The sequence below is a fragment of the Gekko japonicus genome, unplaced genomic scaffold (genome assembly GCF_001447785.1).
Source record: "Gekko japonicus isolate JY-2015 unplaced genomic scaffold, Gekko_japonicus_V1.1 scaffold1630, whole genome shotgun sequence".
NCBI classification, from domain to species: Eukaryota; Metazoa; Chordata; class Lepidosauria; order Squamata; family Gekkonidae; genus Gekko; species Gekko japonicus.
In genome coordinates, this window is record NW_015174889.1 from 231405 (window position 1) to 244161 (window position 12757).

The 12757-nt window shown below is 46.2% G+C and overlaps 1 protein-coding gene across 1 annotated transcript in view; it reads left to right on the plus strand.

Annotated features, from left to right (window-relative positions):
- TANC2 (tetratricopeptide repeat, ankyrin repeat and coiled-coil containing 2) overlaps positions 1-12757 on the plus strand; it is a 378694-nt gene that overhangs the window by 205031 nt on the left and 160906 nt on the right. Inside the window, exon 5 of the mRNA XM_015424928.1 lies at positions 7647-7821. Coding sequence (XP_015280414.1) covers positions 7647-7821 — 175 coding nt within the window. The remainder of the gene's footprint in view (positions 1-7646; positions 7822-12757) is intronic.

A 12757-nucleotide genomic window follows, 5' to 3' on the forward strand; every position in this document is an offset into this window, starting at 1 on the left:
GAGACGAGCAGTATTAGCAATGTGCTACAACATTCGTTTTTTCTATTAGCTGTTTGGGCAAAGGGGCCTTTTGTTGCATAGCATGCCATAGCTCCTGTCAGCAGAGTGTATTCTTCATGTGTCTGACATGAAGCGGAGAAGTACAGTCTCTCACCACATGTCCCAGCATCTGAACTATAGTATCCTTGGTGGGGGGTTGCGTCGTGCTTAGGGGAGCTGTGGTTGGCTGCATATTTATCCTCCTCAGCTGCACCAGGGCGGGAGGCCATATGGGTGGAGGAGTTTTGTTTTCCTTCTGACCTGTTGTATGGAGCTTTATAAAGCGATGTCAGGGTCATTGCTGGCCTAAGGCCAAGGAGCTGCAGAATGTGGACTAAGCCCTGCTCTCCTCACACCTCCAACATGCCCCTAACACCACCTCTTTTTATGCCGATGCCAGAGGTTCACCAGCTTGGCATTGGCCTGCCCTGGAGAGAAGTTGGCACTGGGCTTAGTCTCCATTCTCCGCCATTCACAGGCAGTGCTTAGGATGATGTCTTCAGTAGCCAACTTTTCATGACCTTCAGCCTCTTGGCGTCTGTCATTCCCTCTCTCTGCTCTGATACTTTTAGTACCCTCTGTCCAATTAACACTGCCCTGCAACTTCTCTCTTACCTCTGCTCTAGAAGGGTAGCTCTTAGCAGCAACAAAAGCAACCAAGTATTTTGACAGCTTAAACAGTTTCTTGCCACATAAGGTTTTGTAGACCAGAGCCAATTTTGTGAGATTTATGGTAGTCAGTTATTTTGCAGCCCGATTACAGAGATTTTTAAAAAACCAAAGTGAGTCAATGTTTTAAGCTGTTTCAGTAAGTGCATCGCAATACCTATGGAAAATACAAAAGAATAACCCCCCCCCCCAACCCTGGTCCACGATCCCATCCTTGTGGATCACTTCTAGCTCCACTGTAGCTGTTTCTTTCACACTTGGAAATTCTGTCTGCCCAAACGGTCCTCTGCCCTGTTTAGACCTGGCTTCTGGTTTCTGCTGAGCACCATGAAAAGAATGATTAATGGCCACTGCATTTAGTCCTTGCTTCTTTCCATTTGGATGCCTTCCCTGACAGACATATTCCGTGCCGTGAAGTTTTCTCAGGCTGGCGTTTCCCCATCTTCGCCAAGCTCAGCGACTGGCTCCTTTCTTGTCGCGCCCTGACCTAGCCACGGTAATCCACGCAACGGTCACCTCCAGACAAGGCTACTGTAATGTGTTGTACACTGGCCTACCCTTGAGACTGACCTGGAAACTCCAGCTGATCCAGAATGATAGAATCATAGAATCATAGAGTTGGAAGAGAAATGTCCAGTAGTACTTCTCTCTGGTCAACTCATATATTCTCCTGAGCTTGTACAGCCAAATGTTCCCAATGAATTTGGCTGTACAAGCTCAGGAGAATATATAAGTTGACCAGAGAGAAGTACTACTGGACATGTGATTGCACTGGAGGTTTCATTTGTATTTTTGTATTTCTCTTCTTTGCCCAGTGGTTAAACTTTGGAACAGTTGTTTTCTGGTCTCTATTTTATATTCTGTATATGTATGATTGTATATATTTTTACATATCAGCCAACATGTTCTATTTGTATTAGACCTCTGAGGAAGGCCTGTAAAGGCTGAAGGCCCGCATCAGGGAGGCCTGTCGGTGTGGTGGCAGCGGGGTGCAGTGCGGAGCGGCGTCAGAGCCACCAAAGCTGCTGCGGATGACAAACGTGTGTGTGCTCTTGCGCCTCTTCTCTGCCTCTCCCAGTGGGCCTGCTTACCCTCCATCTGGCGGAGCGCCCGTCCCCTCACCTTGCTCAGAGCACAGTGAGGCAGAGACGCCGCCGGCTGGCTCACCACCTCTGTGGGTGGGACAGAGGCAAGGGAGCTAGCCAATGCAGCCAGGGGATCCTTCAGAGTGGCAGGTGCGAGAGCGAAAGGCTGTGGGAGCGTGTGCAGGAGGGACACCAAAACTCCTTTATATATAAAGAGAGATTGGAATCCCCAAGGATCAGGGGTCATCTGGGACTGTAGCCCAATGGGAAAGCTCTGTTACCTACAAGTGGGTCCTGGACACAGTGTCCAACAGCCATTCTTTGGAATTCACTTTGATACTGAGCAACCGTTTTCTCCAGGTACCGAGAAATCATTTCGAACAGAAGCATCTCCTGATCTTACAGGCCATCCAACATCTGCTGGATATCAAGGCGATAGAACCTGTTCCAAAGGCAGAAAGGGCATTGGGGGTTTACTTGATTCTTTTCTTGCCCCCCCCCCCCCATAAAAATGGGGGGGTCAGGGGCATTCTAGACCTCAAATAGGCTGATAAGGAAGAGGAGGTTCAGGATGGAGGCCCTCAGGTCTATTGTGGCATTGATCCAGGGAGATTTTTTGGCCTCAATAGATCTATCAGAGGCCTGCCTGTATGTTCCCATCAGAGAAGCTCATTGGAGGCTCCTGAGGTTTGTGTACATCAGGAGGCATTTCCAGTATCGAGCCCTCCCATTTGGGTTAAAGACTGCACCAAGGGTTTTTACCAAAGTTCTGGTCACAGGTGTGCCTGAGGACTCAGGAAGTGTCTATATTTTCCCCAGCTGCACAACATCCTAATAAAGCCAAAGTTGCAGTATATAAATCAAATTTTGGAGTTTACATTAAACATTATTTCTAAACCATTTGTTAATGTAAAAATCATAAATAAATCTTAAGAAAATCTTAAGAAAAACACATCCTAATAAAGCCCCCGTCCTTCCAGCAGGGAGTAAAAAGCATGAGTCGGACAGTCTCCTGCCTGAAGGAGCATGGATTTGTAATCATCTGGGAAAAGAACAACTTACACTCCTCTCAGACAGTACTGCATCTGGGAGTATGGATAGATGCAGCTCGGGACAAGGTCTTCCTGTCACCAGAGAGACAGGAAAAGTTGCAGATGACCATCCTCCAGGCTGAGCTAAATGTCACTGGCAAACTTACTAGGGATGATCCAACTCCCAACTCTTGATGGGGCACTGTTAACACTGATGCCAACAGTAAAGAGTTTGGGCATGACTTTGGATGCCTCATTACCCATGGAGACCCAAATCACAAATGTTGCCAGATCAGCATTTTCCCATCTTCATCAGGTCAGGCAATCCCTGCGACATAGCCACAGTGATCCATGCAATGGTCACTTCCAGGCTGGACTACTGTAACTCACTATATGCAGGGCTACCTTTGAGACTATTCCAGAAATTTCAGCTGGTCCAGAATGTGGTGGTGCATGTTCTCACAGGAACATCATTAAGAGCCCACATACCTCACTTAATCTTAATTTCAAGCCTGAAAACTTTTTACTAAACCATTGGGATATCGACATAGATGTCAGAAATAAGGAAATAATTTCTATACTCCTTGCAACAGCACGTCTGACAATAGCTTCATGTTGGAAATCTCCATCGCCACCAATGTTATCCGCATGGCATGAGAAAGTGTGGGAGCAATTTGTGATGGCAAAAATCTCAGAGTACACAGAGCACAAACGTCTCAGTCTTCCAATCCCAAATTTGAATCAACCTGGTTCCCAATTTTCTCGTATCTTACCACACACGATATACTCCCGGCAAACTCACATTATCATAACTGGTTACTGATGTGAATTTGAATTATTAGTATCAAACATTATTATCAAAGCCTGATGGGAAATGATAATATCTGTAATCCTTACTCCTCTAGTTCTGAAGACTAATGATCTTGGGTATTATAGAAGATCTTTCGGTTGAAATGTTACACTAACTTTAATTTAATGTTCTTAAGATATTGAAATGTACTTCTATATTTGTGTATCTTTTTTGATGGCATCAATATGGCATAAATTCTTTTTTGGGGGAGGCAAAAGAGTCCACATACAACCGGTGCTTCGCCGGCTGCACTGACTCCCAGTTGAAAACCGGATCAAGTTCAGTGTTCTGTTTTTGACCTTTAAAGCCCTACATGGTCGGGGACCAACATACCTTCAGGACTGCTTCTCCCAGGACTGCCTTACGCTCTATGGATCAACACCTTCTGGTGATCCCTGGCCTGAGGGATGTCTGCTTAGCCTCAGAGCTTTTTCGGCTCTGGCACCAGCCTGGTGGAACATTCCCCCAAGTGAGATCCAGGCCCTGTGGAACTTAATGTGCGGTCGAGGCGGCGGAGATCTGATTGTACTGGCCTATTCTCGCTCTTTGTTGCCTTATTCTATCCCGGCTTGTCTCCTGTCCACCCACTTTCTTTAGCATCATTTACCATCTACTTCCGCACATATGTGGAGCCTGTCTGGGAGCAGATATATCAGCTTGCACCATCGACGGCCATCTGTCTGTCCAGTAATAATTTATGTTAAATTGGGTTTTAGCGATTGTTATATCTGTTTTTTAACTATTGTACATACTGTTTTGTTGCACTGAGCCTTGCTTATTAAATATAATAAATAAATAATAAATAATGATGGTAGGCCCAAACTAGTGGCCGAGAGTCCCGCAGGCTCTCGGCCCGGAGCCTAGCCTCTGATTGGTGCGGGCGAGGATCCGCATCGTCCTTTGTCTGTTGGAGCAAAGCTCGATGCTTGCGCTCGACCGCATGGTGCCCAAGCTGACCATGCGGTCGGATCATGATAAATTACAACCCCAGAACTGAAATTGGACTTGTAGTAGGGTGGAAAAGGATACAGGATATACAACCCCCAAAATCACACAGTTGGGGAACGCAATGTTGTGTTTGTTGATGAACATGACTTGCCAAGTGTTTCCAGTGCAACTGATCGACAGAGGTCTGGGACTGCTCCCTTGGACTGCAAGAAGGTCAATCCTAAAAGAAATCAACCCTGACTGTTCCCTGGAAGGCCAGATAATGAAACTGAAGCTCAAATACTTTGGCCACCCAATGAGAAGGGAGCACTCACTGGAGAAGAAGACCCTGATGCTGGGGAAGATTGAAGGTCAAAGAAGAAAGGGACGGCAAAGGATGAGATGGTTAGACAGTGTCATCGATACAACGAACATGAAATTGAGCCAACTTCAGAGGACGGCGGAAAACCGGAAGGCCTGGCGTGATCTGGTCCATGGGGTCGCGAAGAGTTGGACTCGACTGTGCGACTGAACAACAACAATAATGATGGTATCTTGCCAGGACATGTTACAGTGGTCCAGGTTCCATACCCACCCACTTCAGAGGTTTCTGCTCTAGTACTCGATTGCCAGAAAGAGGTTCAAACTGCTTCGGCTTCCAGGACTTCTGCTTCAGGAGATAAGATGGTGGCTAGCCCCCTCCAGGTCCCAGGAAGGGAGTCCCCTGAGGGAACCAAGGAGAGTAATCATGACCATAGATGTGAACCTCTCCAGGGGAGCCATCCTCAGGGAAGAATGGCACAGGGGTATTGGTCTCTGGAAGAGTCATCACACAGCATCAGCCTTCTGGAGCTAAGAGCCATAAGGCTAGGTATCCTGATGTTCCAGGATCCTAGAATGACATGTCCTCGTCCACACAGAGAACATGACCACCAAAGCATATGTGAACAGGGAAAGGGGAACACGATACATGTCCCTCCATGAGGAGGCAAAGTCCCTGATGCGGTGGGCAGAAGGCCACCTGAAGTCACTAAAGGCATGTGGCAGGACAATTTATTTATTTATTAATCTCATTTGTACCCCGCCCTCCCCGCCGTGCGGGCTCAGGGCGGCTAACAATCGAAACACAAATACAATGGGCTGAGTCGGGGGGCCTTGAATCAGTTGGAGTGGATGTTGAACAGGGAAGTCTTCCAGCAGATTTGCCTTAGATTTGGCAAAACTAAAGTGGATCTCTTTGCAACAGACCAAAATGGCCAAGTACCAAAGTTTGTGACAAGGTCAAGGTCACTCCAAGCTATAGGAGTAGATGCTCTGAGCGGCAAATGGCCAAATCAGTTGCTGTATGCATTCCCATCAATACAGCTGTTGCAAAGAATGATACAGAAGATTATCGATCTAGAGGTGGACGTGATCCTGGTGGCTCCATTTAAGCTGCAGAGGTTCTGGTTCCAAGATCTGATGAGACTATTGGGTGTAGTAAATAAGAAGCTGGAGACCGACTGGTGATGAAGGTGCATAGAAAGTTTATATAGATATAATGGTGAATATATACACAGAGATATGCTGGCTATCATACAGCATACCATGCCTTAGTTTGAGAGACTAAGTCCCCACCCAGTTTATCAAGCTGATAGCTAATATACCAAACCCAGCCAATCATTAACAAGGTCAATTTATTACCTACTCTAACAATACCTGATAGAGAACACCTGCTAGTATAACACCTGGCTGTAATCATTTAATCACTAGCATGACAGCTAGGACTGTCAAACAGATCAAACTGATCTAGTAACTGCTTGCTACCTTTATTACCTAGACATATATCTCAATAGAGACTGTTTGCCAAGACCCACTGGTGGCTACCATTGAGGGAGGACCTTCTTCTGCAAGGGACAATAAAGCATCTTCACCTGGGATTGCTAAACCTAACAGCCTGGAGGTTGAGCAGTCGCTCCTTGCGAAATTAGGGTATTCAGAGGGAGTGAGTCACACTCTGCTAACCTCTAGAAGAGATTCCACTAATAGAGTTTACAATAACACTTGGCAGGTTTTTTCACTAGACATTACGCCCTCAGCTCCAGGATCCATTGGGATGCCTTTTTTGGCAAAACTGCACTGCTTTCTCTCTTCTCCTGAATACATCTACACCCATCTACAGAGACCATGAAAAACAGTTTGTTGGCCTGTAACTTGCTCTTTGAGTGGTCATCTGTGCCATTCCCTGCAGCAGGTACTCAGTTTTGTGGGGGGTTTTTAGTTGGAAGGAACCAAAAGGGTTCCAGAGGAGATCCGGGAAATTACAGGCCAGTCAGTCTGACGTCAATACTGGGTAAATTGGTGGAAACTGTTATTAAGGAAAGAATTAGTAAGCACATTGATGAAAAAAACTATTGAGGCAGACTCAGCATGGGTTCTGTAAGGGAAGATCTTGTCTCACTAACCTGTTAATGTTCTTTGAGGGGGTGAACAAACATGTGGACAAGGGGGACCCAATAGATGTTGTTTACCTTGACTTCCAGAAAGCTTTTGATAAAGTTCCTCATCAAAGGCTCCTAAGTAAGCTCAAAAATCACGGGCTAAAAATCAAAAAGAAGGTGGGAGTGGTGGAACAGAGACAAGATTCCCAGGAAAGAAGGCTTTTGAACTTGCAAATGGAGAAAGCAAATAAGACGCTCAGGTTTCAGGGTATTGCCGAATCGTCGGGGGAGGACTTGAAGAAACTTATAGCGGAGTTTATTGCACCTGTGGTGGGAGTATCAGCGATGGATGTAGAAAAGGAAATTGAGGTGGTCTACAGATCGTACTCAAAATATATAAAGCGAAACAACCTACCGGGAGAAATTGTTGTAAAGTTCCTCCGAAGACAGATAAGGGATGAAATCCTGAAAGCAGCATCGGCAAATCCCCTGAAGCTGGGAACAACCGAAATCAGGGTCCTAAAGGACACTCCATTTGAGGTACGCCAGAAAAGGAAACCTTATAAAGAATTGATTTCACTCCTACAAATCAACCAAATTCAATATTCCTGGTGTTTTCCTGAAGGGGTCGTGTTTAAATTTAGAGACAAAAGGGAGAAAATTGACTCGGCTATGAAGGCGGAAGAATGGGTGAAACAGCATTTCGGATCAGCGGAAGAGGAGCAGCAGCAACACGGAGGTGGAGCAGAAACAGCAGAGAAGGACTCGGAGGAAGACTTGATACAAAGTTGTTCAGGGTGGTGAAAACCAGTGAGGATTGTGAGGCACTCCAAGGGGATCTGTCAAGGATGGGCGAGTGGGCGTCAACATGGCAAATGGGGTTCAATGTGGCCAAGTGCAAGGTGATGCACATTGGAGCCAAAAATCCTAAATATAAATACACATTGATGGGGTCTGAACTGGCAGAGACTGATCAAGAGAGAGATCTTGGAGTTGTAGTGGATAACTCACTGAAAATGTCGAGACAGTGTGTGACTGCAATAAAGAAGGCCAATGCTATGCTGGGGATTATTAGGAAGGGTATTGAAAACAGATCAGCCAATATAATAATGCCCCTATATAAATCAATGGTGAGACCTCATTTGGAATACTGTGTGCAGTTCTGGTCACCACACCTTAAAAAGGATATTATAGCTTTGGAAAAAGTGCAGAAAAGGGCAACTCGAATGATAAAAGGGTTGGAACACTTTCCCTATGAGGAACGGTTAAGGCGCTTAGGGCTCTTTAGCTTGGAGAAACGACGACTGAGGGGTGACATGATTGAGGTTTATAAGATTATGCATGGGAAAGAGCAGGTAGAGAAAGAGGTACTTTTCTCCCTTTCTCACAATACAAGAACTCGTGGGCACTCCATGAAACTGCAGAGCGGTCGGGTTAGAACGGATAAAAGGAAGTACTTCTTCACCCAAAGAGTGATTAACACTTGGAATTCACTGCCACAGGAAGTGGTGGGTGCTACAAGCATGGACGGCTTCAAAAGGGAATTAGATAAGCATATGGAGCAGAGGTCCATCAGTGGCTATTAGCCACAAGGTATAGCTAGGGGCTCTGGGGCAAGTGATGCTCTGTCTTCTTGGTGCTTGGGGGGGGTCAACAGTGGGAGGGCTTCTAATGTCCTGGCCCCACTGCTGGACCTCCTGATGGCACTGGTATTTCTGGCCACTGTGTGACACAGAGTGTTGGACTGGATGGGCCTTTGGCCTGATCCAACATTGGCGTCTCTTATGTTCTTATGTGCATGCTGCCTTCTTCTGGCAATATTCCATCCAAAGAAATAGACTTTGTTGGTCTTAAAGGTGCCACTGGATTCATACTTTGTTTTGTTAACCACAGTTAGTCTTAAATACGGTTCTGCATTCTGTACAAACATGGACATCGTAGCTTACTCCTGGCTAGGGACATATGAACACCTGCCAGTTTGGCTCATGCTCTGTTCACTGATCACAAGCAGGGACGATTTTTCGAGGACTGGTTCAGTAAGTCATCAATCTGTTTGCCGGTATTCAACATGTTGCTTCACTGTATTTATTCCTAGCCATGCATTGCGACTGAGGGGTGACATGATTGAGGTTTATAAGATTATGCATGGGAAAGAGCAGGTAGAGAAAGAGGTACTTTTCTCCCTTTCTCACAATACAAGAACTCGTGGGCACTCCATGAAACTGCAGAGCGGTCGGGTTAGAACGGATAAAAGGAAGTACTTCTTCACCCAAAGAGTGATTAACACATGGAATTCACTGCCACAGGAAGTGGTGGCAGCTACAAGCATGGACGGCTTCAAAAGGGAATTAGATAAGCATATGGAGCAGAGGTCCATCAGTGGCTATTAGCCACAAGGTATGGATAGGGACTCTGGGGCAGGTGATGCTCTATATTCTTGGTGCTTCGGGGGGGGGGGGGTCAACAGTGGGGGGGCTTCTAGAGTCCTGGCCGCACTGCTAGACCTCCTGATGGCACCTGGTATTTTTGGCCACCGTGTGACAGAATGTTGGACTGAATGGGCCATTGGCCTGATCCAACTTTGAACATAAGAACATAAGAGATGCCAATGTTGGATCAGGCCAAAGGCCCATCCAGTCCAACACTCTGTATCACACAGTGGCCAGAAATACCAGTGCCATCAGGAGGTCCACCAGTGGGGCCAGGACATTAGAAGCCATCCCACTGTTGACCCCCCCCCCAAGCACCAAGATGACAGAGCATCACTTGCCCCAGAGTCCCTATCTATACCTTGTGGCTAATAGCCACTGATGGACCTCTGCTCTTATGTTTGGCTTCTCTTATGTTCTTAAGTGGGAAGGCACGACTCCTCTGCTTGGCACATGCCTGGTTTGACACCGCGTTCCTTGGAAGAGGGGATTTTCACACCTGTTTTGTAGCTCTAGATGTTTCTGAACTTGAGCTATGTGCAGGCATGAAGCCATCAGTGTATTCACAGCGTATTCATTCATGCAAATGACTGCTGAAAGAATGACAATTACAGATAAGCAACCTGTTTTAATCCAAAAAAAAAAAGCCCTGAATTTAATAAGGGTTGGGATTTGGACCTGGAACAACCACTGCTAAGCTATGCCTAGCACCAAACATGTTCCTGTATTGCACTTTAAATCCCACATATAAAAACAGGCTGCCTTTATTGCCAATAGTTTTGTTAAAAACAAAAGAAGAAGCAGAGGTGTAATAATTTAAATTAACATTTTATTGCATTTTATAGTGGTTAAAAACCATTGTTCAAATGTTTAAAATGGAAGGGGTGTGTGTATTTGGGGTGAGAATGCATTTGTGTACTGCTTCTCGAATTCACTTCTTCCACTTTCCAAATTGCATTGTTGTATTCTGGCAAATCATTCCAGGTGCTTTTTACCTAGCAGATAACGAGCAGGATTTGTTGAGAGACAAAGTAGGCTGGCTCCTTGCAGATCAAAATTACTGCTTGCGTTTATATTCTCCAGTGGTTTGTTGCTGTCCTGTACAGCAACCCAGTTCACAAACACAGCAAGCCATCTTGGCTGGAGAGAGGAAAAAAAAAAAAAACATGGTAAAACCAAGCAGTGAGTCTTGCCTGTTTAGCAGCATGGTAGGGTTTGGTTAAAACTTCCTTTTGTGAGTAATTGAGGGTATGTTGAACTTTCCCACAGCGTTGTAGCGATAATTCCACACAAAAGAAATCCCGTGTTAAGAACATAAGAACATAAGAGACGCCAATGTTGGATCAGGCCAAAGGCCCATCCAGTCCAACACTCTGTGTCACACAGGGGCCAGAAATACCAGGGGCCATCAGGAGGTCCAGCAGGGGGGCCAGGACACTAGGAGCCCTCCCACTGTTGACCCCCCTCCCAAGCACCAAGATGACAGAGCATCACTTGCCCCAGAGTCCCTATCTATACCTTGTGGCTAATATCCACTGATGGACCTCTGCTCCATATGCTTATCTAATTCCCTCTTGAAGCCGTCCATGCTTGTAGCCACCACCACTTCCTGTGGCAGTGAATTCCATGTGTTCATCACTCTTTGGGTGAAGAAGTACTTCCTTTTATCCGTCCTAACCCGACTGCTCAGCAATTTCATGGAGTGCCCACGAGTTCTTGTATTGTGAGAAAGGGAGAAAAGTACCTCTTTCTCTACCTGCTCTATCCCATGCATAATCTTATATTGTTCCAAGGGAAGGGAAGGAGAAGGACAGCCGGTACAGGGAAAGGCCCCTCTTCCAGGATCAAGAAAGTAGATTCCCAAGATGGAATCAGAGAAAGGGGAAGGGACATCTTCCCTTGATCCTCACCCAACCTTCTGCCTTCATTAGGGAGGGCAGGGAGCCTCCTGTTGTGAAAGAGCCAGGGGAACGTGAGGCCAGGCTGGTTCAACAATTCCTCATTTTCCTGTCATTCACCATAGGACAACTCCCCCCCCCCCATCTTTCTTTCCACCCATGTAATCTGTTTAAACCCTGAGGAGTGCATGTCAGCAGTTCCTTCAAAGGCTTCTTCCACAGTAGAATAATAGAATCGCACAGAATTGGAAGGGGCCATACAGGCCATCTAGTCCAACCCCCTGGTCAATGCAGGATCAGCCTAGAGCATCCCTGTTTGTCCAGACGCTGTTTAAAAACTGTTAGGGAGGGGGAGCTCACCACCTCCCTAGGAAGCTGGTTCCACTCTGGCACAACTCTGACTCTCAAAACGTTTTCCCTAATATCCAGCTGGTACCTTCCCGCCCTTCATTTAAACCCATTCTTGCAAGTCCTCTCCTCTGCTGCCAACAGGAACAGCTCCCTGCCCTCCTCTAAGGGACAGCCCTTCAGATACTTCAAGAGAGCAATCCTGCCCCCCGCCAACCACCTCTTCTCCAGACCGAACCTTCCCAGGAAGTCCCTCAGGCTTTCCTCACAGGGCTTGGTCTCCAGGCCCCTGATCATACTCATCGCTCTCCTCTGCACCCGCTCCATTCTGTCCACATCCTTTTTGAAGTGAGGCTTCTAAAACTGCACACAATACTTCAGGTGCAGCCTGACCAATGCAGGGTACAGCAAGACTATAACATCTTGTGATTTGGATGTTATGCCTTTGTTGATACAACCCAAGTTCTCATTAGCCTTTTTTGTCACCGCATCACACTGGCTGCTCCTATTTTTTAGTCCACCCGTACCCCAAGATCTTGTTCACACACACTGCTACTCAGAAGAAGCGTCCAGTATGCATGTTCTTCATTTTTGTTGCCTAGTTGTAGAACTTGGCACTTATCCTTGTTAAATTGCATCTTATTCATGCCCGCCCACTTTTCCAACTTTTCCGGTGTGTTCAGATCTTGTTGAATTCTATCCCTATGTGTTCTTTGCTCCTCCCAATTTGGTGTCATCTGCAAATTTAATGGGTAGCCCCTCCACACCCTCATCTAGTTATAAAAATACTGAAAAGTACTGGGCCCAGAACTATCCTACAGTCCAACAGAACATCATGGGGGACCGTGTCAAAAGCTTTACTGAAATCTAGGTAAACAACATTTTATTTTATTTATTTATTTACATTCAGCTTATATCCCGCTCGAACCCCTCCCACGGGGTCTCTGAGCGGCTTACATGGTTTATTATCCCTAACTATGGGCACATACATCATTGGGGCGGGATTGCCTACCAGCACCCAGTGGGGTTCAGTTAGTATTTCCTCAGCTTATCTTGGCTCA